General features: G+C 55.4%; 1 protein-coding gene across 2 annotated transcripts in view; it reads left to right on the forward strand.

The window, feature by feature from the left end:
- SDK2 (sidekick cell adhesion molecule 2) overlaps positions 1-25,315 on the forward strand; it is a 246,015-nt gene that overhangs the window by 141,859 nt on the left and 78,841 nt on the right. For both annotated transcript variants that reach the window (XM_059148912.1, XM_059148913.1), the window contains exons 3-5: positions 3,798-3,904; positions 15,390-15,537; positions 20,916-21,049. In XM_059148912.1, coding sequence (XP_059004895.1) covers positions 3,798-3,904; positions 15,390-15,537; positions 20,916-21,049 — 389 coding nt within the window. The remainder of the gene's footprint in view (positions 1-3,797; positions 3,905-15,389; positions 15,538-20,915; positions 21,050-25,315) is intronic.

The following is a 25,315-nucleotide window of genomic DNA, read 5'->3' on the forward strand; positions in this document are numbered from 1 at the left end:
AAATAGAAGTTTCCCTCCCTCCCCACCCAGCACTTCTCCCAAAAGGGAGGTAACAGGTATCCATCGAGTAGCTCCGTCTGGAAAACGTTTTCTGTGCCTACATGATATATATGCAAATATATACATTTTAGGTACTTGTATCGTATGCAAATATATACATTTTCCGTAAGTGTGATCGTGCGTATGCAAATATGTACAAATGTGTATACTGTTTCATTTACCCACATGGTATCATACCATTTACGCTCTTCTTTTTTTTTTTTTTCCTGGTCCACAAACTGAAATTATTTTTACTGGGTCATTTTGCATGATCGTAAACATCAAACGAAGGGTGTGGTAGCCCGTGTCCGCACACGGCAGCTTATCGAGAGCCATAACCATCCGGCATCACTCCGGTCGCTGACGCTCCGCCGGGGCACTGCTCAGCTTCCTCCCTCCGTGCGTTGCTGTTTCCATGAGCATCTCGCCCTCTCCAGCTTCCACTTCCTTTCCGTGCTTCGTGCGTCTCGGAGACCATTCCGTTTCGGACAGACTCGGGCTGCTCGTTCGTCCTGCAGCTACGGCATCGCTGAACGGATCTGGTTGCATTCTCGACGGACGTCTGGGTTGTTTCTGGTTGTGTGTTTCTCTCTGCCTTTGGAAGCAAGGCCACCTTGAGCATCCTTACACCTGTGTGTTTGGCTTGGTTTGGTTTGCTACATTATTGCCGCATACCTAAGAGGCCAGCTCACAGGAGTGCAGCCTCTGGGTCAAAAGGCTTGCCTGTTCTCATTTTGATAGATTTTGCCCCAAAGGCTGGACCACTCTGCACTTCTGCCTGCAGATCTGGGGGCACACCTCCCCTCCCCCTCACTCTGGCCAGCGCTGTGCCTGATCAGACATGAAAGTCTTTGGCAGTCTGATGTGTAAACATTGTCTTGTTGTGATTGGTCTTTCATTGTGATGGAGGTTGAACATCTTTTTGTTAGTTTCAGGGGCCATTTCTGTTCCTATTCCGCTCCCTACAGCTTTTTAATAATTTTCTGACTCTGTTTTCAAAGCTAGAGAGCCGTTCTAGCCAATCTCACCTGCCATCTCTCCTCTCCGGTCACCCCATCGTTTTTGAGACCCAGACCGTTTCCCCAAAGCTCTCTCCTCTCCCTGCGGCCGAGGCAAGTGAGGCTGGTAATGGGCTTGAGGGTGGGGTGGAAAGAGAAGGGGAAATGTGCCAGAGCCTGGGTGCCTGCTATCTCCCTCTATCACACCTTGCACTAGTGAGGGACAGATAAGAGCTGCAGCCGGTGGCAGAGATAAGAGGCTTGGACAGCCAGAAGGTTCTGAATCGTGCTGCAGAGACAGCCAGAGCCAGAGCATTCGGGAGTCCCAGGATGGAAGCGTGGGGGCCTTTGGAAATTGATGTGTGCATTGAACTGGTTAACAGCTGAGCTTGGGGTCAGGCAGGCTCTGTGGGATCCTGGCCTCGCCTCTTAGCACCTACCTATGAGACTGCCTGGCAGTGAGGCAACATCTCTGAACCTCAGTCTCCCCCCTGCCAAAATGGGGGCACTGGAAAATACACCCCTCCAGGAATTAAGTGAAGGACTCTCATATTAGCCCCACAGCTGTTTGCCCTTGCTCACATACAACGAGGAGAGTGAAGCTAGGATTAGTGGGTTTGCATAAAATTTAAGTTTACAATTTGTTAAAATTGCTTTTATGCTGAAATTACATTTCTTCTCTATGACCTCAAAATGTCCTTTTTAGATAAAATGCTGACCATTTCTGTTTATTTTTCTCTCCCTGCCTGGCACTTTTTAATATTATCTTTTTTTTTTTTTTTTAAGTTTTTGGTTGCTAGACTGTTTGTTTGCTTTTTGGTTGGTTGGTTTTAATGATCTTACTTGGCAAAGTAAAAAGTTGACAGTCTTCTGTCAAGCCCATTTTTTTTAAGTGTTACTGGTCCATGATATCCAATAGTCTGGGAACTGCTGTGTGAAATGAAAAAACGTAGGAAAAGTATTTAAGACCACGCCAGAGGCATAGCTGGCACTCAGAAAGTAACTGTTGTTGTTTCACGATTGTGAAGTGATGATGATGGTGGTGTTGGTGATGATGAAGGTGATGGTGGTGGTGGTGGTGTTGGTGATGGTGATGGTTGTGTTGGTGATGGTAGTGATGTTGGTGTGATGGTGGTGTTGGTGATGATGAAGATGATGGTGGTGGTGGTGGTGGTGGTGATTGTGGTGGTGGTGGTGGTAATGGTGTTGGTGATGATGGTGGCAGTGGTGGTGGTGTTGGCGATGATGGTGTTTGGTGATGGTGGTGTTGGTGGTATTGGTGATGGTGATCGTTGTGTTGGTGATGGTAGTGATGTTGGTGGTGTTGGTGGTGTTGGTGATGGTAGTGTTGGTGGTGATGATGGTGGTGGTGGTGGTGATTGTGGTGGTGGTGGTGGTAATGGTGTTGGTGATGATGGTGGCAGTGGTGGTGGTGTTGGTGATGATGGTGTTTGGTGATGGTGGTGTTGGTGGTGTTGGTGATGGTGATCGTTGTGTTGGTGATGGTAGTGATGTTGGTGGTGTTGGTGGTGTTGGTGATGGTAGTGTTGGTGGTGATGATGGTGGTGGTGGTGGTGGTGGTGGTGATGGTGATGGTGGTGTTGGTGTTGGTGATGGTGGTGTTGGTGTTGGTGATGGTGGTGCTATGGTAGTAGTGGAGATGGTGATGCTGATGGTGGTGGTGGGTTCCTGCTGAAACTTCTGTGAAAGAAAACTTAGCAACTCTTGAGAATAAGGTTGCTCTGCCCCAGCGTTGCCATAGCCTAGGGACAGGCAGCAGTGAGCTTGTCCACCAAGTCACCTGGACAAACGCTAGGATATCCAAGGGTGGAGGAGATGCCGAGGCACAAGCCCCTTAATCCTTTGAGGTCCCTACTGGGCCATCTACTGGCCAGAGACAGGAAAGGTGATCCCAGAGGGGATATCAGGGGAACCAGCCCCCTCCACACCAGAGAGCACCATGTGCCCGTGTCTTACCTGCCAGAAGCCCCTCTCACCGACTTGGCCTGGCCTCTTCCCTGCCCCTAAGCCATGTCAGTGCACCACACACCTGCTCTCTGGCTGCCTTTCCCCCAGCAGCAGACTCTGCTGCCCTTTGGGCCGGTCACGTACTCCCCGAGCAGGGGCCCGAGGGTCCTTCTTGGGCCCCTCCCCTCCCAAGGGTTGATCCTGGTGCCAGGGCCCACGCATACAGAAAGCCGTCCTATCCTGCTCGGAAGGCTCCGCCTCTGCCCTCCACAAAGCGGCTGGGAGCTGTCTGGAACGTTAAGAGTGAGATGATGCAAAGCATTTGGGGAAACATGTGAACGTTCCTGCCTCTGCCGACCCCATCCATTTCAATGAATATTTACAGTACGGTCCTGAACCTGGCCAAAATAGAATGCCCCCACGCCCACTTTCCCAGTCCTGTGAGTCACAGGCAATAAAGGACAGCAGCCTCCAGCAGAGGACCCGTAGAGGACCTCCAGTCCTGAGGCCAGGTCACAGCCAGGGTCAAGGGCTCAGGCACAGCACCTTCCATCCATGGGGAAAAAAATGCAGGCTGCTCCCTAGGCACTGGAGCAAAAGGCTGGTTGCCCTTGGGAGGGACGTTTCTATGGATAGAGACCTTTCTGTGACTCCAAGACGTGGCCAGAAAATCCAGAACTCCCTGGTGCTCTCCATTGGAGAAGAGGGTGACCTCCACCAACTGATCCCAGTGTGACATGTGCATCCGTGCACCTGCCGGCCTTGCTCACTGGCTGTCTCATCTGCCCCCAGGTACATGATCACCAGCCTGGACCGCACCCACGCGGGCTCCTACCGCTGCATCGTGCGGAACCGGATGGGCGCCCTGCTGCAGCGGCAAACTGAGGTCCAGGTGGCCTGTGAGTAGTATGATGGGCGACTTGGGGGCCGGGAGGGGTGTGAAGCAGGAGGCGGTCTGCAGGGTTCCTGCCCACCCCCAGGCTCGGGGCAGAGCCAAATCCCGGCCGTAGCTTTCCATGCTCGTTGGGCCCTGATGGTGGCCCTTCCCGCCTATCACGGGAGTGCCCTCGTTTTGTGGTTGCCGGGTGCTCTCAAGGCTGCCCCACTGATAAGTGACGCACGCATCTGCCAGCTCAGGGTTTAGCACTCTGTGCGTGGGACCAGCTGCTGCCTCTTTCAAAGTGCCTCACACTTGGGGGCTTGGGGGTTTGACGATGGCCCGTCTGAACCTCTCCAGCTCTGACACTCCTCTCCACAGACTTGCTGTGCCCACCCCCGGACCCTAACCTTTCCCTCCTCCGACTTGCTCACCCAGGAGCCGTAACGGCGAGCGGGTCCCACGGTCCGCGGGGTCATTGGGAGATGCCTTATGGTGGCACCATGACCCTCAGAGGAGGGGCGGGGAGGACGAGTCTAGGTGTGTGGAGGAGCCAGGTGAGCTGATAGTGAAGTACAGGGACACCGGTAGTCCCTGCACCGGTCCCCAGAAGGACGTTCTCAAACGGAAGAAGGGAAGGCAGCTTCACAAGGAGGCCTCTCAGGGACCCAGAGCACCAACCAACACCCTCCTCCTGGGACTCAGCCTCCCCGCCCCCGCCCTGCCCCCCTTCCTGAAATAGCTGCTGTGTGCTAGAATCAGCCTCATTCTGGGCTCTTCCAGGAGCAGAGGTCTGAGGTAGCACAGTGGGACATGAGACCGCGGAAAGCCTTAGTGAGCCTTGAAATTAAAAAAAAATAATAATAATAAAGGACACCTCCTCATCCAAAGCCTACAGGGGATCGCCTCTGAATTAGCCCAGGAGAGAGCTTGCTCCTCGAACAGAAGTAGGGGAGAGAAATCTAAAAGGAAACCTCAAGCGAGGCGAGGAGTGTTGATAATAATTATGGAAAACAACCGTAATCAAAAGTGGAGGACGGATTGTCTCCATAAATCAGCACTAAAGGCAACTCAGCTCACTCAGAGGAGTAGAAAAGCCCAGAATTAAAATGATGGATCAGGACACTGTCGGCGGCTGGAGAGCTCCCGGGGAGCTTCATTTAGCCGGTGCCTGGGGTCCCGCGGGGCAGGGGCAGAGCCGCAGACCAGCCTCCAGAGGGACCACGCGTGCAGGCAGGTGCTTGTGTGCAAGTGTGCGTGCGTGAGTGTGGCTTCACGCACGTGTGTGCAGACGCATGTGCGTGTGCATGGGTCTGCTGCTTCGTGCCCCGCGTGCGGGAGACAACCCATGTGCACATGCAGGTGTATCCATGTACGTGTGTGCCAGCCTGTGTGGAAGGGCACACGCCGGGGTTGGTCTGCCTCTTGGCTCACCTCGGTGTTGGTGATACCGTGTGTGTTCAAGTCCGTGTGCGTGCAGTTGAAACACCATCCAGGACACGGTCTCCCTGACCATCTAGGCTCATCCAGAGAATTCCTTGAATTCATTTAGACCAGACCAGCCTCCAGAGGGACCATGCGTGCAGGCAGGTGCTTGTGCAGGCAGGACACGGTCTCCCTGACCATCTAGGCTCATCCAGAGAATTGGTGCTGTGCCCAGTGCACCTGGCCCGCACCTGCCCGTAATACTCCTCCAGTCAGTGAGCGTTACTGCTGGAATTAATATTCTGTAGCAGCATACCGAAGAAAAAAGAAACAGACCACAGAACGGAAGGGCTCCTGGCGCACACTCTTCTGACCAAATGCAGAGCAGTGGGCTGATGCAGCTGGCCCTTGAAGCCAGCTCAGCGTCTGCCCCTCACAGGAGTGTCCCTGTCCCCCCTCAAAGCCACGTGGCAGCCTGGGCTTTGGGAGCCTCTGCACACGGTCACGGCCAGCATTGCTCCCGGGCTCCATGGGGCCGCTGCTTAGCTGTGCCCGTGTGGCAGCAGGTGGTTCCTGGCAGAGAGCAAGAGGTACCTGGAAGGGCCCGGAGGACCGAACGCAGTGGGGACACCCAGGTTCACCCCATTCCTGACCGCGAGCTGCAGCTCCCAGGCCAGCCCCAAGAAGTGCTCCTCAAATGTCACAGCCGCCTGGCTCCGCGGTGTCATAAAGAAGCAGCTACTGCTTGCAGCCCTTCGGACTTAAAGCCAGAGGCTTGAGGGGAAGCCCTGGGAACTCCAGGGGGCAGTTGAGAAAAAACACTCACCCTAATACGTTAATGATGGTTTCACTGCACCCCCTCTCCTCCCAAGGTGGCCACGGTGAGACAGAGAAGGGAAACTCACCTCCCCGTCCTGTCCCTTGCTGGACACACTCGTCTCATCTGGGCTCTGGGGGGGGGGGGGGTGGGTGTTTCTCTCTCCCTAGTTGTGGAAGTTGAAGAATCTGTTGCCCAACCTGTCCCCCAACCCCTCAAACACTTTCCAGGATCTCGGGGGTGGAGAGCGGGGAGACCTCGCAAAACCTTCCCACCGACAGCATCACTCTTTCCCCGCTGTTGAAGGGCAGTGCACACCCTTCTCTCCCGACCTTACCCTGCAAGGCTGGTGGGGAGGAGGCTGCCTAAGTCACACGGCGAGGGAGTGCCAGAGCAGGACTTGAACCCACAGCCGCCCGATTCCAAAATAGCCCCCTCGCCACCCTGCCATCTAAGATCGGGAAGAGAAAGACCAAACTGGGGTGGGGGGAGGCGCTCTTCTTGGCTCTCGGCAGAGGCGAGCAGATGGAAAGATTTACAGGTACTTCCTGGATGGTTTCGTGCCTAAAATAGGATCATGCCATGGATTTGGGGGCGGGGAGGGGTCAGGAAGTGTGGTTTCCAGCCCCAGCCTCGGCACTGGGTAGCTTAGGACTCTGGACCCCTGGTGTATGTGTGCAGCGGGCGGGGGGTACAGACAAGGAGGAAGCATGGCCTCATCCCCCTGGAAAGGGGGACACGTGCCCCAAGACCCCTTGGAACAGACACGGATTCAAGCCCATGTCCCTCGGGAGATGCCAAAGGAGATAGAGCAGAGGCTCTGGAAGGCTCCCTCTGCCAATGTAATTATGTGCCTGTCTTTCTTCCATGGGTTCCCAGGACAAGTCTGAGAGATAGGAAGGCATCTCGAGATGGGGAAACTGAGGCTCAGGGAAGGTAGTGGACAGCCCAGGTTCTCACAGCCAACATTTCTGCCTTCCACCTTCTCCTGTCTGCTGTCAGGACACTGTAGGGTCCGGCCATGAACTGCCCCCCCCACGCCCTCCCATTCAAATCCAGGCTCAGTTCTCCCTCGTCGTGTGACTTGGGGAAAGTTACTTAACTTCTCTGAGCTTTTGCTTCCTCTTCCCTTTGTGTCCTGGAATAAGCATTTCAGCTTTCTCACTCTGGCAGCCTTCGCAGCTTACTCCCGGCCACATGTCTGCTCTCCAGAGCTGAGGCTGGGGTAAGGCAAGCGAGACAAGGAGGCGCTCTCCCTCCGCTACTCACTGTGCACAAACAGGACGCTAAGAGCGGTGCCTCCTTAATCCTCACCCAGTCCCAGTCCAGGGGCTCTCCCGGCTGTGCCCTGCAGCCCTCCTGCATCTGTCTGTCTGTCCACCGGTCTCTCTTACACAGTGACACCGATGCCTACCGTCTAAGGATGGGTGGGCAGCGGCTGCTTCTCCAGACCCCTCCGTCTCTCCTGGTGGGTTTCTGCATCCCAGGGGCGGAAGCCTTTGCCCTGGGGCTCCATGCAGCCTGTTCCTGGTGATGCTGCCCTCCCAGGCTCCTGCCGGGACTGGGCCAGGCAGGACCCACCTCTGGCTCCCACCCCCCTTCCCAAAGAGGGACTGTGCATTGGGTTCTAACGAGAAATTAATAAGGCAGCTGTGCTAACAACTAATGATAATGGCAAAGTCGTTACAAAAAGATTCTTTACATGTTTTTAATTACAGCAATTAAGAGGAAGTCAATAAAACATCCACCCCCTCCCCAGCTCCCTCTCAGCCTGCAGTCCCCGCCCCCGGCCCCAGTCTCTTCTTTGTTTCTTTAAAGTTGCCATAAATTTCTGGCTTGGAGCAAGCTGGCTGACAGGCTGAGAGTGTTCGGAGAAGCTTCCTGGGTCAAGGAGCCTTCCAGGCTCTCTCCACATCCACACCCTGGGGGTAGCAAGCCCACCCACAGGTCACAGGGCAGAGGGCCCCTGTCCCATCTGGAAGCCACCTGTACAAAGAGGGACATGAGGGTATCGAGTCTGTTGTTGGGGCTGATGCCCAAAACGCCACCAATGGGCCAGCCCATTTTTCTTAATTTTTTTTTAAAGATTTTATTTATTTATTTGACACAGAGAGAGAGAGAGAGATCACAAGTAGGCAGAGAGAGTGGCGGGGGGGTAAGGGGAGGCAGGCTCCCAGCTGAGCAGAGAGCCCGATGCAGGGCTTGATCCCAGGACCCGGAGATCATGACCTGAGCTGAAGGCAGAGGCTTAAACCACTGAGCCACCCAGGCGCCCCTTTCTTAATTCTTAACCTGAGTGTGAGCATTGAGTGTGGACTATTCACCGGCCATGCTGTAGTTCTAGAGAACATGATCTGGTCTAGCTGGAGCATTTTGCCTGAATGTTTCACTCACTTGTGCAACTACTACTATACTCCCACTGTGTGCTGAACTGCGTTCTAGGCAGTGAGGACACTGCGTTCTAGGCAGTGAGGACACAGGCAACAAAACCGGGACACCTGTTCCTGCCCTCAGGAAAGTAGTAGGGTGCCATAAAAGTTAAAAGGTGAATATATGATAGAATACAGAGCAGAGAAGCCCGTGGAGAGAAAATAAAGTACAATAAGGAAAAATGAAGCCAGGTTACAAGAGATAGAGGCTGGGGCAGCCCCCTCTCAGATATCCTATTTGATATAGTGGCTATGAAAGGCCATCTGGGGAGGTGACATTGAACAGTCTCAAAGGAAGCAAGAGTGTAAGGCACACAAAGAGATAAGGTCTTTCCAGCTAGGGAACAGCAAGTGCAAATGTCCTGTGGTAGGTTTGGGTGTCTGAAGGGTCGCTGAAGCAGAGAGAGGGAAGGAGAGAGTAGAAGGAGGTGTAGCTGAGGAATGGGAGCACTAGAGACACATGGCAGCATTCGAGAAGAGGTTGACACTTTTGCTGTTACAGTGCAGTGGAAATAAGTATGCATGGTGGAGAAGAGGCATGATGCGATCTGATTGGAGGGAGAAAGCACTGTTTCCCGAATAAACAAAACCACAATGAAACACTGTCTCGTGTCCCACCAGATTGGCAAAAACCAACAAGTCTGGCAAGACCAAGAGAGCATCTCCCATCCATGCTGGCGGGAGCACGAAGGGGTAAATGGGCGCAGATTTGGAAACAGTTTGGTGTTACCTGGTAAAATTAATGTGTGCATGCCCTGCCACCCAACAGTTCCGTCCTTGGGCTCATGCTCGAGGGACTTTCTTAGCCGCATGCGCCAGAAGATCCCCAGGAGACTGTTCTTAGCAGGATAGCAAAACCCAGAAAACGGACCCAGCCTGCAGGTACACTGTGCCCTCTTGCCACGTGGACACCCATGCAGCCGCGACAATGACTGGACTGAGTGTAAGCCCAATGCTGGAGCTCACACACACACACACACACACACACACACACACACACCAGCAAATCATAGTAGATGACATAAAAAATAATTCCAGCTGTAAAGGGCTTGGAACCAGACTACATTAACCCTAAATTGTTTAAGGAGGCATTTCTGTGCGGCAACACTTGGGGGGAATTGCCACAGCATTCGGGGCGACAGTTACCTCTGGAGAGGGAGGGGACGCACCTGGGGGTGCGGGGGACACCGTGGCGAGAGCAGGGAGGTTTGTTAGTGTTCCGTTCCCTAAGCTGGGTGGCGGGTATGTGAGCGTTCGTTCTCGTCCTCTGCAAAGTATCCGTGTAATGACATTCACTCTTCTGTATGCGTGACATACTTCATGATAAAAAAAAAATGCTTTAGAAATAAATAAAGCAATGAACGTATTCTGAAGTGGGATGCCTACTTCACAAGATCTTTTAAGATGTAACAAAGACATCAGGAATTTGGAGGCCCCTTGCAGCTGTGCCCCAGGCTCACACTTATTTGCTCTTTGGGGAGTTCGTTGGGAAAGGCGGCTCAGCGCCGTGGGCATCACGCGGTGTGTTAACAAGCGTGGACCTCGGGGAGCAAGTGTGAAACCCCTTATCTGTTTCCGCCCTAATGTGCGTGCATTTTCCCAGGGGTTCCTGGGTCCCCAGGCTCTGCCAGCATGTGACCTCCCTCCCTCCAGCCTGCCTTCTGCCCCGGCCCGCTGAGTGGACGCCTTCTTGGCCCCTTGCTGCCGCTGTGCCTTGGGGCCCGTGAGCAGAGTGAAGGGCTCCGTGAGCGGGTCCCGGAAGCCCACTTGACTCAGTGCAGTGCAGAGAATGGGAGGGCGCTGGGGGCCTGAGAGCCATGGTGAGGCAAGGAGATTATGGGATGGAAACATGGAGGAGGCATCAGTGGCCGAACTTGGACCAAGAGCAGCTGTGCCCTTCCTGCCGTCCCTCCCACCGTCCACATGTACATCCGTGCGCCCGTGTACAGTCATCCGTCGTCCCACTGTCCACATGTACATCCGTGCGCCCGTGTACAGTCATCCGTCGTCCTGCCCGCCCTTCCTGCACCCACCCCCTCCTCCCTCCGTCCATCCCTCCATCTAACTCCTCCCTCCGATGAGGGCGGTGGGGGGGTGGGGGGAGGCAGGCCCCCCGCTGAGCAGAGAGCCCGATGCGGGGCTCGATCCCAGGACCTGGAGATCATGACCTGAGCTGAAGGCAGAGGCTTGACCCACTGAGCCACCCAGGCGCCCCTTTCTTAATTCTTAACCCGAGTGTGAGCATTGCGTGTGGACCATCCATCCATCCATCCATCCATCCATTTATCCACTGAACAGACCCACTTCCCAATGTCCCTTGATGTTCTTTCTTTTCCTCTGCTTAGCCCTGCTCTCCTGTTTCCTGACCCTCACGCACTCTTCTTCCTCTGGACCGTCACACCGTCACCCCACCACATACGCACACACACACACTTAACTAACACCTACTCTTATTTATGTTTCCGCTTAGAAGAAGCCTCCGCAGCTCCGCCCCCAGTCTAAAGTAGGTCTCCCGCACCTACCTCTCACAGAAGAACCCCGTTCCTCCCTCCTCACGGTTGTCACAGTATGTCACTGAACATCTGACTCTTAAGTCCCACAAGGGTGGGGACCGGGTCCTTCTTCACTACCTGCCAGGACCGGCTGTGCTCTTCCTTTCGTCCCTCTCACCAAACCTACATAAGCGGGTCCAGGCATCCGTCCTCCTGCCTGCCTTTCCCCCATCCATCCCCTCCTTGTCTTCCTGTCTTTCTCCTTCCCTCCATCCATGCATCCCGCAGCAGGGGCTCAGTAGGAACCACCACATGATGGCATTGGGTGAGTTCAGAGGGAACCCACTGTGTGTGGAGTACGCCGCTAGCTGCCCGTCGGTTCTTGCTGATGAAGGCAGCTGCCTCTTGACGCTTACCGTGTAGCGGGGAGAGAGAAAGAATGTGCGCGAAGCTTGTTAAGGCAGGGGTGAGTTATGAAGGAAGCAGAGAGGAAATGTGGTGGCAGGGGGGCCAGGTTTGAATGCTGGCCCTGCCCAGCCCTGACTGCTTAAACGTTGGATAAGCCACTCTATCTCCATGAGCTTTAATTTCCTCACTGACGAAATGGAGCTAATAAAACTAGAGAGGGGAGAAAGAAACACTATTACCATGAAATTGCTTTAAATTGTTCAAATATATCTTCAGAGTTCTGTGAAAAGTTTTTTAAATAGATAAAATTATTGTGAGGACTGGAATCAATGTGATTTATTGATGCAATTTTTTTATAGACAGAGCCAAGTAATGGAAATTAATAAACAACTAAAAATGTGTATTTATTAGAGTCGTGCTAGCTGTGGTAGCATGAGGATTACGTGCACATGAAGTCCACCTAGAAAGAAAGCTGATGTAGGGTCAGCCACGGCAATCTCTGTTCTTTAATTCTGCCTGGTGGCATGGGATAATCTTTGCTGAAGAAGTCCATGTTTCAATGAAGCTGTGAAAAATGTACACGATTCTAATATTCTAATAATACAAACATTAGATATAATTTTTAGCACTTTAATATACTCTTCCAGTTTCTGTGTCTGCATAACAAATTGCCGGAAAGCATAGTGGTGTACAACCATCATTTATTAGGCTCACCGAGTGGGTGAGCCTTGGATCTAGACAAGGCGCGGTAGGGATGGCTCATCCCCGCTCTGTACACTGTTAGAGGCTGGGGACTGAATTATGTGAGGGCTCACACGTTGATCTATATGTCCAGTGTGGGTGCTGGCTGTCTTCTGGGGAACCTCAGTTCCTTTCTTCAGGCACCCTTCCCATGTCTATGTGGGCCAGCCCGAGCTTCCTTAAAACATGGCGACTGGATTCCAGGCAGATGTGTGTGGACAGAGAGATGGATCCAAGGGGAAGCTGCATCCTTTTGATGACCTAGCCTTGAACATGAGATACCATAAACTCCAGCACCTTTGTAAGAAGCACATGTTGGATGGGAGACAAATATTGATGCCGCCATCTTTGGAAAGACACACATCTTTGGAAAGATCCGGACACACACGTAGTATCTCATGTGATCCTAACTACAACCTATGAGGAAGGGACTCTTCATAATTGCGTTTTGCAGAAGAGGACGTTAAGGCTCAGCAAGGTCAAAATTTTGCCTAGGGTCGTGCCTGATAAGTGGCAGAAGTAGGTTTTTTTGGTTTTTTTTGTTGTTGTTTTTTGTTTGTTTTTTGTTTTTAGATTTTACTTATTTATGTTTTTTGTTTTCAGATTTTATTTATTTATTTATTTGACAGAGAGAGAGATCACAAGTAGGCAAAGAGAGGCAGAGAGAGGAAGGGAAGTAGGCTCCCTGCCTAGCAGAGAGCCCAATATGGGGCTCGATCCCAGGACCCTGGGATCATGACCCGAACTGAAGGCAGAGGATTTAACCCACTGAGCCACCCAGGCGCCCCCAGAAGTAGGTTTTGAACTCAAGTCTCAGTGACTCCAAAGCCATTACCATTACATTTACTGCCTGCCGAGTGTAGAGTAAGGATGCCAACGGTGCGTTCTCTTTCTTGAGATCCTTAATTGGCTGGATCCCTCTGAGATGCCATTGACTCATGGCACCTTGGTGAATCATGGCTTGTTCTGGTGACATTCTAGGCAGGGGCCCTGCAGGCTTCTCAAGCCTGCATGAGAAGTAGGGTATAAGTAATTCAGCATGGAGGGCACATGATGTGGTGTGGGCATTAAGATGGGAAAGGTTGACTGGGGTCAGATTAGGGAGGGACCTCGAATCAAGCAAGGGGATTTAGACTTTCCTGGGACAATGAGGAGATCCCAAAGTTTCTGAGCAAGTCAGCGATATGTCCAGAAAAAATTAATTAGGAAGAGTGTGAGAGATGATGGGTTGGGGGGAGCCTATGGAGACCTTGTTGTGGGGGGTGGTCAGAGCAGCTGGAGTGACAGGGTTCGCTTGGTGGTGGGCCTGTGGGAACTAAGGTCAGAGGGCTTGGTGAATGAGAGGGGTAACCAAGAGGAGGAATCAGAGGACTTTGTCAGGACAGGGAAGGAAGCACAGCACCACAGAAGGCTCGAGGGCAGGAGCAGGAAGGAGCTATACACAGAAGATCACGAGAAGGAGGTATGAAAGGCCAACATTTCTGTTGGGAATCAAGTGTTGGGTTTTGGAGCTCAGAGAAGAGCCAGAGCAGATAGGAGAGTCTTTGTAGAGGGGCTCTGGTCATCATCATCAGAGGAGGGGAGGCAGTGTGGCAGGAGGAGAACCGAACCCAGGACTTTGGAAAAGGAGAGGGTGGGTGCGTGGTTCTCAAACTTTGGCGTGCGGCAGCGTCCTGGAGAGAGTAAATCAAGCACTCGGAGATCCGGGTGCATCAAAGCAGGGCCTTTCCATGGGGAGGAGGGAAGGGTGGGGACAACTATGGGCTTACCAAGTTCCAGAGGATTCTGAGACCCACTGTTAAGAGCCACTAGCTTGAGCCCAGCTGGTCATTCTCAACCTTGGCTCATGTTGAAACTACCTGAGCTGCTTCAGAAATACCCACGCCTGCATCCCATCCGCCCCTTGGGGGACCTTAAAGGCCCCTCAGGGGGTTCGGAGGCTTAGCCAGCCTGGGGGATACCTGGTTGAAGGAGAGGGAGAAGAGGCAGCGGTGTTCAAGGGGTTGGGAAATAACAGTCAAAGCAGCAGGAGACCAGGTGGCTTGGAACGTGGCCCCCTGGGCGGGGGAGGGGACAGTGGGCCATGGGGACATGCAGCTCAGTGTTCGGTGGTCGGAATCTGATTGCACATGGAAATGCTGATGGTCAGCTCACACGCCGTACCAGGGGAAACAGAAATCTGATGGTGAGTTCTTGAACTTGGCATCAGCACTTTTTCTCATGGCCAAGCTGGGGACCATGATGCTTCTCACACTTGAACGTGGACCATGCCCTTCACCGGGGGTCTGGTGACGATGCCCGTTCTGATTCAGTAGGTCCGGGGTAGGCCTTGAGACTCTGCATTTCTAGCAGCTTCCCAGGGACGCCCAGGCTGCCGGCCCACGGACCACACTTTGAGCAGCAAGGATGTGCATTCATGTTCAAAAGTCCTGACGTTCAGCAGAGACACCCCTTCCTGTATCCAGCGTAGCCCTCTGCTACTAGACTCAAACCCTGCCGCGGTTCCCGCAGCCAGGTGGGCGACCAGAAGTCACTCGATTCTGCTTCTCTGCTGCTCTCTTCCCCTTCTGGCTGACACACCAGAGCTGGGAGAAATGTTCCCTGCTTATCTGCCAGCGGGATAGGCATGTTTCTAAAAGAGCAATATGGTGCTTCCATTCACACATGCATGGGCCTCCCACCCAAGGCAGAGGAGGAAAATCACCTCCTTTCTCCGTGAGCATCCAAGACCCCATCCTCTGCAGTGTACCCAGCCTTGCCTCCACCAAGAACCTAGCACACCAGCCCCATGAGCCCCGTGATACGCCCTTCACGTCACGCTGAAACCCCAACCGCCCTTCCAGATGCAGATCTGAGTTCAAATCCTGGTTCTGCCCCTTCCTAGCCCCGTGCCCTTGGACAAGTCGAGGAACCTCTCGGAGCCCGTCTGGGCAGTTTTTCCCTTTGTAAAACGTGTGAAATAATGACCAGCCTCTTCATGGTTGCGGGATGAATTGATCAGTTCACGGATATGGCTATAGACCCAAAAAGCTCAAAGAGGGACATTTCCTAATGATGGGCTTCTAGGGTAGGGTGATGGGGTCAGGTGGGTGGTCTGAGCCCAGCAGCTTCCTTCCCTACAGTCCTCCTGCCGCCGCCACGCCCAGCGCAGGAGCTGGGCAGTCTGACCCCCACATCTGCTCTTCCCTCCTGCAGACATGGGGAGCTTTGAGGAAGGCGAGAAGCACCAGAGTGTCTCCCACGGAGAAGCAGCTGTCATCCGCGCCCCACGCATCTCCAGCTTCCCACGGCCACAGGTGACCTGGTTCCGGGACGGCCGCAAGATCCCGCCCAGCAGTCGCATGTGAGGCCCTGCCCTGGAGGGGGGACCCAGGAGGCTCGCCCTGGTGGGGAGGGGATCTGGGACCTCCCCGATGGCAAGAGAAGGGTGGCTTACAAGGAGGGGCTTTCTGGGAACACCCATGTGAAGACTTGGAGACACAACAGCTCCGTGGCTTTCCTGGGGAACCCCAGGGCGTTGGCCCCCCCTCAGCAGCTTCCCAAAGCACTTAAACCCCCAACAGTCAGCCACAGAAGCCATGCCCATCTGCAGGAGGGCGCTGGCGTGTCCCCGGCAGGGTGGCCGCCCAGCTGCTTCCTGTGTGGGGTGCGGGTGTGGCTGTGTGTGTTTTGGCTGCCGGGAGGAGGGGAGGCCCCGGCAGGGAGAGAAACACATGGCCCTTTCAGCAGTAACAAGGACCCCTCTGTGTGGCCCAGGGCGTGGGTTGTGGCAGCCAGGCAGGGGGTGCAGTTGCTGTGGAGCCAACACCTTCACAGGGCGCCGGGGGCAAAGCGTTTCCTCTGGGGACACTCCCGGCTCTCCTGATTCCGCCTCGGGGTCCGGAGCCAGCCTAGGCCCTTTTGGACTCCAGCTCTCCCCCGCTCCCAGAAAACAAGAAAGACCACCTTTGTCCTGGTCCCCGCAGGCCACAGGTCAGCTGTGGGCGGAACCCATCCTCGGCTATGGGAAGTGGGAGCCACGATGGACAGTGCTTGCCCTTGGGCTGAGAGAGGCCTTAGAAGGATAGCATGATAGCATCCCAGCACAAACAGTGGCTGTCGCTCATTAAGTGGCCGCTGTGTCCTCGAACCTGGGCTGAGCACACTACACACGCCATCCTCTCCTAGATGGGCGTGTACCTCCCTGCGCGAGACACTGTGTCTCGTTCCCCTTTCGGTCCCCAGAGCGCACGCCCAGCTCGCACCCGCAGGAGGAATGACCGGCGCCGCAGTCCTGCGAGGGGACTGGCTTTGGCTCCGCTTTCTGGACAGGAGAGTGCCCCGGAGCTGAGCTACGTTGCCGGGTCTCACACAGCTGGTTCCAGGCTTCCCGACTCCAGAGTCAGGGTCCTTGGTTCTGTCTTGCATGGAAATTATGTGACAACAGGGACCCAGACGAGAAGAGAAGAAGGATAAAGTGATTGTGCGTGCAGAGAATTGGTCCTGGTACAGTGATTCTCAACCTGGTTACCTGTTAAAATTGTTTTGGACGATTTAAGACGAGTTGATCTTTAGATCCTAGCCCTGCACATTCTGGTTTGTTGACATGGGGTGTACCCTGGCGCATAGCTCCCCAGAGATTCTGATGTGCAGCCACAATTGAGAACCACTGTCCTAGAATATGTCTGTTACCCACAGACACAGAAATGCTGCATAACAAAAGGTCCCAGGGGCTCAAGGCAGTGAACATTTCTGTGTCCTCTGAATGTGCAGACTGGGGGACCTTGGCTCAGTCTCCCTGACTTGCCTGGGGTCGGATTGGCAGGTCACATTAACCAGAGGCTCTGCTCCACGTGTCCCATCCTCCAGCCAGGTAGCGCCCGGCTTCTAGAAGTTGCAGAGGACTAGGGAGGGAGCAGAAACATGGATTTGCCAAGCTTCTGCTAACATCCCGGTGGTCGAAGTGAGTCACATGGTAGGACTCAGCCTCCAGAAGCAGGGGGATGCACCGTGCCTCTTGAGTGGGAAGACCTGCGAAGTCACATGGCAAAGGGTGTGGCTTCAGAGCTGGGGGAGCACCGGGGTCGTCTTTCCGCCGCCCAGGTTAACAGGAGGGTGGACAGACTCCTGCTGTAGGAGGCTCAGGCTTCCTCACACCTCCTTAAGGGTCAGTAAAGCCAGCAGAACGTGATTTACCCTTCACACAGACAGTGAGACTGAGCTGCACAAGGGGGGCGTGGTGCTCCCCCACACAGGTGTGGAGACACCTGTGAACACGCATGTCCCCAGCCCTCCCCGGCCCCCTTCTCTGAGGTTCTCGCTCAGCTCCAGGTGTGCCTGTGATGGCAGCCCGCAGGCCGGTCAGCGGACCGAGGCCGCCTGGAAGGCTGTGTGGAGAAGGATGCTGAGGCCGCATCCAGACTCGGGGGCCAGAGCAGCGCTGTGACAGGTCACAGCGGGCGCCGTGGCCGCCGGAGGGCTCGTGGGCGCGTCTCCCCAGCGTCCGCTGTGGCGGATGAGAGCCTCTCTCCGCCCTCGCTCCCATCGCCCCGCGCCTCACACCGTGCCACCCCCTCTTCTCCCTCCTACCCTCCGTCCTCACCCCCTCTCCGTTCCCAACAGCCTCTGGCGCCGGGACAGAGAGATCTTGGCGCGCAGACACATGCCGCCTTCGTGGTCACACCCGCCGCCTTCCCGCCCGCTGCGGCGCTCCAGCCAAGCACACGAAGGAGGGCTGTAGAGATAGTATCTCAGCAGTTACAGCAGATTAATATTCCTGGCGGAGAGGAGAGGTCCCTGGAAGCAAATTCCCCGGCGTCTGTTTGCCGGAGATTCGTATCTGCTGCGCGCCGTCGGCCAGAGGGGCGTGCGGGGCGCCCGCGGCAGCTGCTGTCTCCGCGGGGCCCCCTCGCTGCCGGGGCAGGGACGCCGATTAGCCACACTTCGCCGGCGCCCTGGTGCTCCCTGTTGGAAAGGAGACAGGACGCCCTGCAAAGACCCATGCTGGGGGCTTCGGGCAGGTTCTACGACGATTTCTTTTATTCTTAATTAAATTACCAACGGGGCCCCCGTGGAGCCGAGGGGGAGGAAAGGTGTGGCTTAGTAGGAGGAGGGACGGAAGGCAGGGTGGGAGATGGGCCAGTGATAGAAGTGGGAAAAATCGAGTCCGTTGGCGCCTGAAGAGTGTGGCTGGGGAACAGAAACCCGTCCCTGCCTGAGAGCCGAACCCTGACCTCCGTGCCTCGTGCAAATTCCAGCAGCTTCCTTCAGAGTTGAGTGAGTCTGGGGTGCAGGAGGCCAGAAGGCCCTCTGAGTGCCAGGAACAGCTCTGTGCCCTTGGCAAGTGAGGTACGGGGCCATTCCAGAACCATCTATCGAGGGGGTGGTCATGCTGCAGAAGGCGGGAAGTCCAGGGACCTTCCTCAGCCACCTGCTGAGGGCAGGGGGAGGGCGGGTCAAAGGCCGTGAGGGCTTCCAGTCCCTCTGCCACATTCGGAGCTCCAGCCCTGGCCCTGAGGGCCTCGATCCAGAGTGTTCTCCTTGCCCATAGTATGAGTCAAGGCAACGCCAGCTGCAGGGACAGACCCCCAAATCCCAGGGGCTTAGCTCGTTTGAAGTCCCAGCAGAGGCAAGGGAGGAGAGGGTCGCTCCTCCACAGTCATTCGAGGGCCCAGCTGATAGGGGCTCAGCTGTCCTCAGCCCTGTTCCGACTGAGGGGAGCACCTAGGAGTCCCACAGGAGCCCTCAGGGTCCGAGCCTGAAGATGGCACATACAGCTTCTGCCGTATCCCCCCAGCCCAGCCCCACACCCCCACCCGGCTTCCCGGCTGCTGCGTGTCTCACTGGAAGGGGAGCCTGAAACAGGGATGACCTGGCCCCCGCTTTGCCCTCCCACCTGGAACCATCTCCACCACGGCCCAGGCCCCACTTGGGGCCTAAAGAACCGTTGTGTGGGTAGTACAGGGCGTTGTAGGACCCTTAGCAGCATCCCTGACCTGTACCCGCTAGTTCCTATCACAGCCCCACAGCTGTGATACCAGCACGTGTCTGGACATTGTCCAGTGTCCCCTGCAGGGTGAAGCCACCCCCGGTTGAGAACCACTGACCTAGAAGAATCCTTCGTAATGTAGACAACATAGAGCAAAAGCAGAGATGAGGGGGTGAGGTGGGTCTTCCTGGTCAAGGAGAGAAAGCCCTGGACATGGGAGCCCTCCCTGGAAGCCAGAGGAGGCTCAGGATAGGCAGGTGCCCGGGGAGTGTGACCTGGCTGCGCCCAGCTTCCAGAAACTTCCTTCAGCCACTCCTCCAGTGCCACAGTGTCAGGAGAGGGAGGGAAGCTCCCTTCAAGTGGTCCAGGGGCACTGCCGCTCATCACGTTAGTCCCCTCCCCAACCCTGGCCTGGCCCACAGCTACACTAAAGGACCAGGACCTCGGCAGGAGACTTCCAGGGAGGGAATGGTCCCTGTTCCTGTCCCAGCTTGTCACTTTTAAAATATTTTAGCCTGGTGTTATCTGAACTTCCTATCAGCTCATTAACTGGAGGGTGGTTTTCCTCCAGGGGGGAAAAAATGGGTACTGTTAGGGTCCCCAAGAATTGGGGCGGGAGGGCTTTCCCCTCCCTACTTCCCAGAGCTCTGCTGGCATTATGAGACTCAGCCTAGGAACCTTCCAGAACCAGGAGAGAGGGGACACCAGCATGGCCCAGCTAGAGAGGCATTAGTGGGGATGTTTATTTGAAAGCCTGTTTAAAACTCTGTAACATTCACCTAATGGGAAAATTTGCAAAGAATTCAACTGGGTCTGTCCTTGTTAAACTAACATTAAGGATGTTTAACAGCTGTCTCGGGTACATCACATTAAAATCCGAGCTAGACTTGACAAACTAATGGTTTTGTTTGTCATGGAGAGAACCGGGGGCAGCGGGGCTGGGGGGGGGGGCGCAGGCAGAGGGGACGTGGGCGGTGCTCCTGGTGCTGTCTCCCCCATGTCAGATGGGGCTCCCAGCTTCCCGCCTGGACCGGCGCCTTTCCCTGCCTGCAGACCAGGTGCTGCGGGGCTGCATGGCGGGACCCCAGCAGAAGGAACCTGCACCCCACTGCCTAGCTGTCTTCTTTCCTCTTCAGCCCGCAACAGTTTCATTCTTGCTGATCGGCTTTGGGAAGAGAGCACCTGACGGCCCGAGAGGGAGCTGGGGGGGGGCCAGAGGAACCCCCGTCATGGGTGTTACAGGCCACTTGTGGCTTTGGGATCAATCCCAACAAATGTAGGATTAGGTTAAGATATCGATTCTGGAATGATTCTGCTCATCTCTAAATTCATGATCATCCGTCCTCACTCCTCCTCATTCGTTCCTTGTTCCTGTCCACTGAATGGATTTCTTTGGTGCTGGACCCTCCTGGTGCAGAGAGGGTCACACTCAGCATCGAAGCTGTGATGAAGGAAAGAACGGAAGGCCATGGGGGCTCGGACGCCCGGGACCAGGCGTGGGGTGGGGGCCGGGAAGCCTCCCGGGGATGGTCTCGGACCTCTGTGCCTGTGCTGGGTTTGGGTCCGACCCCGGCACCCACGGCATGTTGGGATCCTCTGCAAAGAGTCATGCTAGAGTTGAGGCCACGAGTGGTCCCGGGAGTGGGGCTGGAGGAGGGGCTCCAGGGGCCTCCGGCTTCTTATCCCCCACGCCCCATCCTCCAATGCTCAGAGCCCCCGGGCCCCCATGTGACAGATCCCTTTCCTCTGCACAGAGCCATCACCCTGGAGAACACCCTCGTCATCCTGTCGACGGTGGCTCCCGACGCAGGCCGCTACTACGTGCAGGCTGTTAATGACAAGAACGGAGATAACAAGACCAGCCAGCCCATCACTCTTGCCGTGGAGAGTAAGTAAGCGGCCAGGCCCGGGACGGATGGAGGAGCGCGTCATTAAATCTTGGGAACGGGGCTCCAGGGGGTCGTTGGAAAGATGGAATGGTGGCGGAGTGCGAAGGCTAGAGTAGGGCAGCAGAGGGGCCCCGAGGAATTGGAGGCGGAGCCCCAGCACTGGGAGCACGGGGAGTGGAAGCAAGGAGGGAGCAGAGCGCCAGACCCCATCCCCGTGACAAAGCTGAGATCCTGTATCAGGGGAAGGGACTCCTAGCTGGCTGTTAGCAGGGCTGCTGGGGGCCCGGGGAGGACATGAGATGCAGGGGAGAGTGTGCGTGTGTGGCTTACAGCTGCTTCTGGGGCTCAGGTGCTGATGGGGAGCCCGTGCAGGAGATGGGGAGCTCGTTCGGAGAGAACCACTCTCACAGCTTCTGCTCCGCTGGTCCATACAAAGCACTCCTCAGAGCCAGGCCATCTCCACTCACGGGAACAGGCCCTCTGCCCAGGCTCCTGCCTGAAAATGTCTCTCTGCCCATCTAGAAACCACCCAGCGCCCTGGAAGAGATTCAGCTCTCCCCAGTAGCAGAGGCAAAGGGGTGGTTCCTTGGGTCTCTTTTGGCAGACAGAGATTTGTCCAGCGGAGATTGAAGGCAGGGGTCTGGTCCCCAATGGAAATGCTGGGGCGCCCCCCCTGGCCTGATCCTCACCAACCAGCCTGGACCCCTCCTCCCTCTGTACTCTGTCCTTGGGAGAGAGAAGGCGGGTGGCGTGGCGTGGCTCCGGCAGCCGGGCCAGGCCTGGAAGCTCCGAGTACGTAGGACCAGAGCTTGCCACAGCAGCCGAACAACCCCACAAGCTGGGGGATCCAGATGTTCACGTCCGTCCACATCTGTACCACTCCTGCTCCCAAAGCAAGTCTCATTTATCATCCATGGTCTCGTGGGGACAGAGCCACCAGCAGCAGGAGGCGGGTGTGGGTCTGCATGGGGCCTTCCTGTGTCCTGACCCTGATCCTGCCTCTGTCTGCCAGTGTCTGGAAGGCCCAGAACATTCCAGAGCCCTACCATGTCCATTCCTGGGTCTTCTGTGCACCAGCAGAACCCCTTCCCATATTCCTGGAATTCCTCTTTCTCCGGCCTCAGCTTCCAGTCGGCCTAAAAGGACACCTGAATGCACAGAGCGGGGTTCCTCCCCCCATCGGGGTCACATGTATACCTTCTGATATTGATCTGGGCTAGGGTCTTGGTCTGGTCCCCGTAGCCTGGGGCCTAGCCATCATGTGATCAGAATACCTAGAGTAGTAGAATTCAATCACTGGGGAAGAGGCAGTGTTCACAGTCTGAGTCAAGCCAGGTGTCTTCCTGGATGACTCAGTTTACCCTGGGACCAGAGGCTGGAGTCCCCCACTCTGTGCTTCTCCCCAACACCCAGCCTCCTCCTCTCAGTCCTTAAGCCCGTGGCCCTGCGGGCGGACTCGGGATGTCCTTCACTCCTTGCTCCATCGCCGCTCCCACCCCAGCCCTGCATCTGGCCCGAGGGACCCTTCCGGACCCCCGTATCTGCCCCAGCCTCCCCCGGCTGTCTGTTTCCCCCACCGCAGCACCCTCGCCTTCTGCTCTCACGTGGCGATTTGTACTGGATTAAGAGCAGCATCAGCTGATTTTCAGCTAATTTCTCCTCCCACGAGTGATTGCACTTCAAAACCCTGTTCATGTCACCGACACAAATCCCGCAGCCTGCCTGCCAGCCAATTTACCAGGAGCGACTGCCACTTCACCCACCACCAGCCGCCCTCGCTGATCTCGGGGAGCCCGGCCCCTCCCTCTGCTCCCCCTCCTCACCCCTTCAGCCCTCCTCTGCCCCGGGGACACTTTCTTAGAGGCCCTGGGGCGGGCAGGTGGAGGGATGCCCCTGCTCTTCAGAAATGGAGAAGTTAAGAACAAGGCCAGCGCCCCCCACCCCGGGAGCTGGGAGCAGATCCCTGCCCAGAGGTCACCCTGGTGACCTCGCACAGACTGTCAACCCTGGACCGTGGCCCCACACGCAGGAATCAGAGCTGCGCTGTCCGATGGAAACACAATGGGAGCCACAGGAGTAATTTACAATTTGCCAGTAGCCTCATTTTTAAAAAAGGAAAAAGCAACGGGAAATTAATTTTATTAATGTGTTTTATTTGCCCCAACATATCCAAAACATTACCATTTTCACATACAATCGACAGAAAATATTAACGAGGTCCTTGACGCTGGGCTTCTCTTTCCTACTGAGTCCCTGAAATCTCTGTGCGTTTCATGCTCTGAGCACATCTTTGGGCTGCTGAGTTCTCCTCTGAAATACGTGATCTGCATTGAAACGTCATCAGATTTACAGCTGGAAAGGTGGTGGTGGATACCCGAGTTGTTCTACACATACTTAAAAGTGTTCTAATAGCTGATTTGGGGATCTGTTTTTAATTAAATGTAAATTAGATCAAATTAAATCCCGTTCAGGGGCGCCTGGATGGCTCAGTGGGTTAAGCCGCTGCCTTCAGCTCAGGTCATGATCTCAGAGTCCTGGGATCGAGTCCCGCATCGGGCTCTCTGCTCAGCAGAGAGCCTGCTTCCCTCTCTCTCTGCCTGCCTCTCCATCTACTTATGATTTCTCTCTGTCAAATAAATAAATAAAATATTTTTTTAAAAAAATTTAAAAAAAAATTAAATCCCGTTCAATCAAAGGGGCGCCAGTCACATTTCAAGAGCTCCCAGCCACCTGTGGTTCGCGGCCCCCATGTCGATGTCTGCCTAGGAGAGTAGCTTAGCTCCCTGCCCACACCCCCCGCGCGCACACACACGCACTTGACCTGTGGCCCAGGTGAGTCACATGGTCCTTGAACTTCTGTTTCCTGGTATCTCTGGCAAAGTGTACTTGGGACGATTCGAGGAGGTGACCTGGGAAGAATGCAGCACAGTGGTGTCCCTCCTGGTGCCCATTATCAGAATCGTCCTGGGGCAGCAGGATCCAACTTTGCCTGTGTGGAGAGCCCTGGTGCATCCGAAGAGCTAGCGGGCAAGGAGCTGCTAGCTGTGCGGGGGGTGTGTTCAGCAAGGTGTGTTCTGCTTGAGGCCAAGTCCGTGCCGCCCAGGGCCGTCTTGACATCCCCGGTCCACCTCGAGCTGTCCATCTCTGCCTTCACACCACTCCAGATTGGGGAGCTGATGAGGCCAGGGGGAGCCAGGGAACCGGGTGTAGGGGTGGGAGCGACAAGGGCTGTTGGCTTCTTTACTTCTGGGGACCAGAGAAAGGGAGCGCCGCGTGAAGCACAGTGCAGGTGGGGGGTCCTGGAGGCTCGGGGAGGGAGGTCCACAGAGCTACATGTCCAGAGCGGTCGAAGAGAATCAGGGTGGAGAAAAGGGGACTTCAACTAGGAGGTGACGGGTGACAGGGGAAGGAGAATGCATGCGTGGAGCTCGGGGAGAGGGACTCCGCGCCCAGTACTGCGCATTCCCCCCGGGCAGCTTGGCCGCCCCCACCGGGGCCCTTCTTCCCAGAAGCCATCCTGCCAGCTCTGATCCGATAAATGTCTAAGCACTGATCTGAGATCCAGACCATGCGTTCCATGAGGACAGACCCCTGCCCATCTCCCTTAGTGGGGGATCCCTGGTGCCCAGCACAGTGTGGCACGAACAGAGCCCTCCCCCAGCAAAGATCTGTTGAGCGAGGGGCTGAACTCACAGAACCCTGCGATACAGTCATTTTTATTCCCATATTGCCTTGGAGAAAAATCAAGACCCCTCTGAGGCTCCCCGCACCCCCCTCCCTGGCCCCCACCCCTGATGGCTGGGGTGGAACAAAGTTTTGAACCAGGTCCTCCTGACCCTCCCAGCTCTCCTCTGCTGGGTCCAGGGGTCTCCAGCTGTGGCTGGTCCCTCCCCTGCCAAGACTGAGGCATGACGCCCAGGGTCCCTGGTGGATGTCTGTCTCCCCTCCACCTGGCGAGCCACCCTGAGGCCCTGGGCTGCCCCTCTTACCTTTAAACTCCGAGGGCTCTGCTTACCTGGCTCCGCAGTGGGACACGTCACTTGGGCTCTAACTGTCTGTCTCCTCCTCCTGCCCCATTAATCTGGGCCGCGGTACCTGCGAGCCCCAGCATGTAATAAACAACTTAGAGCACACTTTTATGGATTTAGCTATATCAGCAGCTTTCAATCCGATCACTCTTTATGGCACCTACATGAGGCTTTTATATTGTTGCAATTATTTTGCTTTATATGCTTCCTTTCTTCCCTCTTCATTTTACCTTATTT

This window comes from Mustela lutreola, chromosome 15 (assembly GCF_030435805.1).
Source record: "Mustela lutreola isolate mMusLut2 chromosome 15, mMusLut2.pri, whole genome shotgun sequence".
NCBI lineage: Eukaryota > Metazoa > Chordata > Mammalia > Carnivora > Mustelidae > Mustela > Mustela lutreola.